Genomic DNA, 7,826 nt, shown 5'->3' with positions numbered 1-7,826 from the left:
TGTTTGTGTTTAAATGTCCACACCTCTTTATATATAGTCTACATTCACATGAACCTGCACATTATAGTATTTGTACACAGGACCTGTTTGCATGTGTTCATTACCTGAGACAGCAGCAGTTTTGTTTGGCTCCAGACTGTGGATCAACACATTTTCATAAATACTTTCTGAACTTTTTACCAAGCTCTTCCTTTTGCCAGGATAACTGAATGGTCCCTCTTCATTGACATAGATATCCGTCAGTTGATCCATGATGTTCAGCTGTATTGACTGTAGAGTTTGGTCCTCAATGTCCCAATATTTTGAGAGTGTGCTTCTGAAATGATAAATTATCTTTCTAAACTTTACTCAATCCCCAGACCAAACTTGAGCAAGGCCCTTAACCCTGACTGCTCCAGTGGAGCTGCTCAGTGGCCAGAAGATCAGACTGCGGTTGTACTGGGCAGCTTCCAGGTATGAATGTGTGTGAATGTGATCAAATAAAAAATAAAAAAATAAAAAAAGAGAAGAGGAATTATCTCAGAGTTGCTGCATCGCTGTGTCTTCTGCTCCTGGTGGCAGTCATTGTCCTGGTGGTCTATGTACGTTTTCCAAATTCATGTATTCTAGCCAATGTTTGTGACACATTACCTGTAGCATTAGCTACATAAGATGTTAATCATTTGTGGCCTTCCACATGGCAGCTATTTTAGATGGAAATCGACTGGTGGACAATGCCAACCTGACCAGCCAGAGAGACGAACTACAGACAAGTTTCAGCGAAATGAAAAGCCAGTTAGAAAAGGAGAAAGAGAATTTGAATGCCAGGAACAAGAACCTCACGAGAGAGAGAAATGAATTACAAAAACAGTTTGGTGAGTGAAAATATAAATAATGATTTTATTCAAAAGCATAGTAAGACATTTAGGAAATTACACTTATTCACTTTCTTATCAAGAATTAGGTTCATCAATACTGCTCATGTATGTTCGATAAAAATATAGCTAGAGCCAGCAGCCAGTTAGCTTAGCTTAGTACAAAGACTGGAAACGGGTAAACAGCTAGCCTGTCTCTGTCTAAAGATAAAAAAGGAAGTAAGTTAAGCTAAAGATCACTAATTAAAAAGTTATATAGCATTTGTATAATTTATTCTAAAACCACAGTGTAAAATTGAGGTGTGATGTAACCATAGATGTAACAGACTATTTTTGATTGGGAGCAGTTGCCAAGCAACAAGGATTGTCCTGGCCAAGAATAAACATAACTTCCTTAAAATGGGTAATTGTCATGTTTACAATGTACGACTTAAACATATATGGTGTAACGTTAATTACTGATCTTTAGAAGTGCTGGTAGGCAGTTTTTGTTTTGCTTACGGACTGTCTCTCTGTTAAAAGTAGGCGCGTTTCTGTGTTTTTCACCTCTCCTTCCTTGTTGTTAAAAGACAGACAGTCCGTCTGTCCAATCAGGAGGGTCCGTCCTCTGCTTGATAGGCCCTACCTTTTCCGGTAGAAGTTATGCCATTGTGTTTTAAAATTTCTTGAAGTGTTTTCATATTTGCTGTCGTGTTTTCCTATTTGTTGTCGTGTTTTCATATTTGCTGTCGTGTTTTCTAGAGATGCATTGATTACAACTTTCTAGGCCGATTCCGATTTCCGATTTTCTTTGAGTTAGGTCAGCCAATACCGATTTTAGCCGATTCTGATTTCATTTTTTCTAACCTCTTTACAGCACACACAGATATTTATTTTCTATCTTTTCTTTAATAGAACATTTTGCACAGAACATAGAAAATTTTTTGAACAGATAATGGATCACTATAAAATAGAACTATATAAATTACTCCTGGTGTGGGAAATTCACACACATCTAAAGTGCAACGTTAGAACCATTTCCTTCTTTTCACATCCAACTAAAAAAATGTGATTTTGGTTTTTGGTGTCCTCCCTCCACGCCCTACTTTTTCCTTGCAACTTGATCTTCTGCACACACGTTGAAGAATTTCCAAACAGCTGACATGTTGACACGCGCTTCACACCGCGAGCGGGTACTCGCGACACACGGCGAAAAGTTGAGAGAAAGGGGGGGAAAGACTGTGTTGTCGCGTCCGTGTGTGCGTGCGTCCTTGAAAACTTTAACTCGTATAACTTATGTTGTCAGTTAATTGTAGCATTGACCGGCATATGTCAGACTGACCTGCCGGTCGCCGGTCATGGCCGAGCACGTGAAAACCGGCCAATTCCGGTCACCGGCCGGTCTATCAGTGCATCTCTAGTGTTTTCATATTTGCTGTCGTGTTTTCATATTTGCTGTCGTGTTTTCATATTTTCTGTCGTGTTTTCCTATTTGCCGTTGCATTTTATGATTTGCTGTTGTGATTTGCACTTCAAGGCCACCGTAGATAATTAAACATCAAAGCAAGGGCAAGGCTTGATTACAGCTGGAAGGACCAGCTGCTGTTCTCATACCATGACACCGCACTTTTCCCCAGACAGAAAATATATATATATATATATATATATATATATATATATATATATATATATATATATATATATATATATATATATATATATATATATACACACACACACGTATGTATGTATGTATGCATGCATGTGTGTGTGTCCTGACTGCGTTAACACCTGTACTTAGAGCTGTCTACTTGTGATCTGATCACTCAGGATTTTAATACCAGGTCAAAACGGGGTCTCTCTCTCCATAGGTTTATGTCTTTCTCTGTCAATATGTCCGTCTGCTGTAAAGAAATAGCAGTGCAGATAAGCAAAACATATGAACCCCTATCATTTCTTAGTCTCTATTTTGCATCCTTCATCCCTTTTCCACTTTTTTTAGCTATTCATACTGCTTCAGCTGCTTTCCATGCTTAAATCAAGTCTTAGTTACAGATTCCTACTTAATTCAAGCCTAAAGATTTTCCAAATTTTTCATTCATTGTGAATTATTTTTGTACTTTTGAAAATATTGAACACAGCTGTTTGAGATTTTCTAATTTGACCCACCCATTTCACCAACTCATTTATTACTCTTCAGTTACTTCATCCAAATTAAAGCCGGCAATTTAGTTTAGCAAAAGCTTTTACAAAAACTTTCATACAATATTGGTATTATTCGGCTTTTTTAAGACATTCCTATTTAGTAGAACCATCTCTACTTTTCCCTACAACTTTGCCTTCTTACACATTTCAACCAGCAATTCAGTGTAGCGACAGCTTTTCAAAAAACCTTAAAATATTCCACTTTTGCTTGATACATTATTGGTATTATTCAACATGTCAATGAAATTCGTACTAATTAAAACCATTCCCATACCAATCTTATACAACAGGTCACAAATACAGTATGTAGCTTCATTTTTTTTTTTTTAAGGCTCAGTTGTTTCCTAAAACAGCTGGGCACTGTTACGTTTAGCAAATGTTACTCAAACAGGAGAAAATAGTGTATTAGTTGAGGACTAATTTCAGTTGTGGATAAATACCCATATGGTGCGCTAATGAGTACACTAAAACACAGTGTAAACCAGACTAATATCTGATATGATAAAGTAGTTATATACTATAATAGAGTCAATATTAAGACTCCGAATAAACTGTGTGTGGCTGCACAAGAACCAATTGTTATTAATTCATCGTTGGTTTTGGTGTTCTCACGGGATTTAGTAATATTAAGAAAATACGATACAACAGCTAACAGGTATCCAAATAAGTATAAGCCACAATGTTACTATTTTACTGCTTGCAAAGTTTAATACATCACTATACAGTTGGCTGAACGCAATAAAGTAAACCATAAAAAAAAAATGAAATCTTAAGTACAATACACACTCAGCATTTTGTACATATGTCAGGTTTGTGTTAAATATATACTGTATGTATTTATATATATATATATTTCAATATAGTCACGACATCTGTACAGAGGGAATCAGGCTACAAATCATTACTTTATTAGTTATTCTTTTTAATATATCAACAACAGGCCACTGTGAAAATGTAGACATCGTACAGTCAAGTCTTGTGTGTAGCCTGTTCAAAAGGCTTAAAGCAACATGTTACATGCTTTGGCTGTAAAACAAACGCCTCGCAGTAATTATAATAATAATAATAAGTTTAAATTTGAATAATATACACACACACAGAAAATTGCACATCATGTGCTTGGTATCCTGGTATCGAGATCTAGCGAGATATAGCTTCACATTTTCTGTTTCTGCGACTGAAGACAAATGAGAAAGAGGGTGAAAGACGAAGCAGTAATGTTACCTCTCAACTCGGGAACCATCGTCCATACACTTTATGTCTTCAGACTGAGGTCTGACACACTTCTCCAAGAATTGTGAAGGTGACATTTTACAAAAAAGCAGCAAGTGGCGGGACAAACAGAGACAAGAAAGCAAACAAGGCTACGTGCTACAGATACAGCAGCCAGTGGAGAAGACAACACATCCTTCTCTGTAGCATTAAAGGCAACAAAACAATGATGGCAAGGTCTAATCCAAGGAAGAGGACAAAATGTCATGGATGCCTGATTGCCACATCTGGTACAGAGTGCCAGTTTTAAGAGTTGCATGTGGGAAAAAACGGAAGACAAAGCAAAACAAAATACCCTCATTCAAGACATTTATTTTCTTAAGTCTCTTTAAAACAGCAGCTCTTTGCTCATGGTTTTTATCCTCTCCCATCACTCGTAGTTTCACAATGGCACAATGTGCTCTCTCATTCAGAAACACTCTTCTGCATCAAGGTTCTTTGTTCAAGTAAATTACCAGACAACCAGTGCTCTCCCTTATAATCATGATAGTTATTACAATGAGAATCATAATATATTGAACGAAATAGGAGCATTATGTTAAAGGTGGAATGCGGCTATTTAAAAAGTAAACAAAGCCTGCTCTTATTTCCCCAGGAAGCACGATTGGACCCAAAGGGGAGTTTGACTTTCTTTCACAGTTAAACGCAGCGTAAGAGCTTCATGGTAACTTGGTAAATACAACCTTGATTCCTTTCATTTAGATTGAATATATGCCATGTAAAGAAAGAAAAGAAGATCAGAGACAAGTTATATCACCTTAAGTTTTGACTGAGTGCTGTAGTTTGTGTAATTTTCACTCGCCAGTGGGGTCAGCAGTCACCTTCATGGGATAAGATGCTCAAGTCAGGTAAAACACTAAATAATAGAAAATAATAATCAAGCAAAAATAATTATAATATCAGCAAATCTTCAGCATCACACCGATTGTAGTTTGTATATAATACACCGATGGCTGCAGTGTGAGAGACTCATGTTTAAGAAACAACAACGGATCAGAGATCTGCACTATTAAAGAGGAAATCACTGGAACAGGGCTTTAGTGGTTTCAGTGTGTCTTGGCCTGTATAGGTTAATGTATAAAGCATGACGCAAGCAGCTCTGTACACAATGATCTGAGATTATAAAGAACAATTCAAGTAAGGCAACATGTTGACATGAGATGACGGAATGGATGCTGTAATGTTAGTTTTTTTCCTATCTTCTATTTATTCTTTAAATTGTGTCAGTTGCATGTAATGTGGGTTCACCACCGTCACAGAAAAGTGGAGCATTGTGGGTAAAGCTCTGCTCTGAAACCTTCACCTCAGCCTCTGAGTAAAACGACTTAAAATGCATCAAAACACCAAAGCACAAGTTCCATTTTAGTGATCGAACAACTTTGCTAAATTCTACAGAAAATGAATGGAACTTTTTGTTATGTAGAGGCGGCAGCTGTGGGCTTTGACTAGAGCACACACACCTTCATATGAAGCCACCTAACAGTCATCCTGTGCCTGGCTGGCTTCTCTACACACCAAACAGCTACAGCAGTCTGACCTCCAGAGGTGATTCATATGTAAACTTGTCACACGGTGTTCGCTGCGTGTTTCAGTGCGAGTGATTGGCGAAGGAAAATACCAGCAAGTACAGTATAGAAGTGGTGAAGCTGTTGTGGTTGGCAGTTTAACTGACATTCAGCACGTTCTACTTGAATATTTTGTGTGTGAAAAGAGAGAATTTGGCAGAAAGCGTACAACCAGTGATTTCTATTTAAAAAGAATACTCCTGGTCAGTGTATTTATACGGTGTCACCTCTCCCAGACCAGATTGTCCATTCGTTTGTGGTAGTGCAGGATGGTGCAGCGATAATATCAGTTGTGCTACAGATAGCCGCAGTAGACCCAACAGCCAGGTGAGCTGGGCTTTGCAGTTTTTAAGCCATATTTGACCTTTGTCCAAAATGCAGCGACGATCACAAGTCTGCTTTACATTTTTCAGGCTGGTTTATCCAGCAAATCCTCACACATATGGTGGATGCTGCTGGAGGCTAGGTGGATGAGGAGGGTGGAAGAGGGTTCATGGCACTGATTTTCCATCTCATTCATCCTTTTTGCATCCACACCACCTCCACTGAAGTCAAAGTCCTGCTGAAACCAGAAGAGAAATGGCCTCCAGTAAAAGCTCCGTGTGTTTACCTGCGTCCGTGAACAGATGAGGGTTCCTGTGTGACGGGGAAGCTCCCATAGGTTTGTGCAAATGGATGAGCGCATGTGAGGACCACCCCTCTTTATTCATCACACTCATCTGCAGAGACACTGAAGGAGAACAAAGACATTATCAAGTCGCATCCAACCTGAACCCGCTCACTCTCCTGATCAAGGGTGCCGTTCTCCTGCAGCCGTTGTTTGATCCAGAGGGATTATGGGGGGGGGAAAAGGCAGAACATTGTGGAGTTTGGGGCAACAGTACAGACTACAAAATGCAGGACAAAAGTGTGGGTAGTGCTGGGGGCACAGTGCAGTTCTGGACAGGGGTACAGAAGATTGAAAACTGGAAGACCCCCAGACAACAAGTAATGGATCCTCCTCTACAGCTTGAGGCGGATGAAAAGGTAGAAGAGAAGGAGGAAAAGAGCAGGGAACAGTGCAGAGGAGTGTTGGGGAAGGGCGAGGAGGCACTTACTTGTCCTCTGTGTGATCAGGGATGGCAGCAGCGGCCAGTGCAGCTCGGTACTGCAGCAGCACCCCTCGAACGCTCTTCACAAACCCCTTAGAGAGCGGGAAGAGTGGAAAGCCAATGTCCGGGTAGCCACTGCCCTCTGGCAGGAAACTCCGGTAGCTCTTTCTCCGTTTCTTTGGTCGCACCACTGGCTGGCTTCCTGTGGAGCCCACCCCTCCTCCGCTAACCGTGACTGAACCTGATTCTGACGTCACGCCGCGGACTACAGAGCCAGCGACCATGGAGCCACTCAGAGAGGTGCTCCCCTGGGTGCTGTCGCAGTCTGAGTTCTGGCTCAGCTCCTGCTGAGAGGCCACTGTAGTGGAGGGACTCAGCCCTGAATCCTCCAGCTCCTCCTCCATAATACTGGTAACTCCTGTGACCCCCTGCTCCCCACGCTTGCTGGGGCTGCTGTGAGCCACCGCCACGGGCCCCTGCTCGTCCAGAGGCTCCACAGATGAAGCTCTGTCTTTGGAGTGTTGAGCCCTGGAGGACGTGTGTGCTGCCTGCCCCCTCTCAGCACCGTCGTTCAGCTCAAGCCACGCATCCAGACGGTGGACGAGCCGCCAGCCGTTAGAAACAAAGTGCTCCTGGATCTCCTGTTTGAAAACCTCCACCGGATGTTGAAGGAGCTGCGTCATAGACTGGACCATCTTGATCAGGGCCATCTCGTTGTAGCAGCGGCTGTTCTCATATCCCTCCTGTAGGCCTCGGTCACTGTCAAAGCCAGCCTCGTTATAGTAAGGCTCATTGACGAGGATAAGGCCTGCAGAAAGATACACATGTATACGTGCAAAATGTGAGTTTAAGTTCATGAT

General features: G+C 41.0%; 1 protein-coding gene across 2 annotated transcripts in view; it reads right to left on the bottom strand.

The window, feature by feature from the left end:
- Positions 1-5,497: 5,497 nt before the first annotated feature.
- Positions 5,498-7,826, bottom strand: part of ube2o (ubiquitin-conjugating enzyme E2O) — a 28,391-nt gene continuing 26,062 nt past the window's right edge. The window contains exons 22-23 of one of the 2 annotated variants that reach the window (XM_078279673.1): positions 6,973-7,774; positions 5,498-6,605 (exon numbers count right to left, since the gene is read on the bottom strand). In XM_078279673.1, coding sequence (XP_078135799.1) covers positions 6,578-6,605; positions 6,973-7,774 — 830 coding nt within the window. In that variant the 3' untranslated portion in view covers positions 5,498-6,577. Of the gene's footprint in view, positions 7,775-7,826 lie in introns of both variants that reach the window. The other variant, XM_078279682.1, reaches the window with a different exon arrangement.

The sequence above is a fragment of the Sander vitreus genome, chromosome 2, assembly GCF_031162955.1.
Source record: "Sander vitreus isolate 19-12246 chromosome 2, sanVit1, whole genome shotgun sequence".
In the NCBI taxonomy this organism is placed as follows: domain Eukaryota; kingdom Metazoa; phylum Chordata; class Actinopteri; order Perciformes; family Percidae; genus Sander; species Sander vitreus.
The sequence above is the reverse complement of the archived record's forward strand: the minus strand, read 5'-3'. Positions and strand labels throughout refer to the sequence as shown.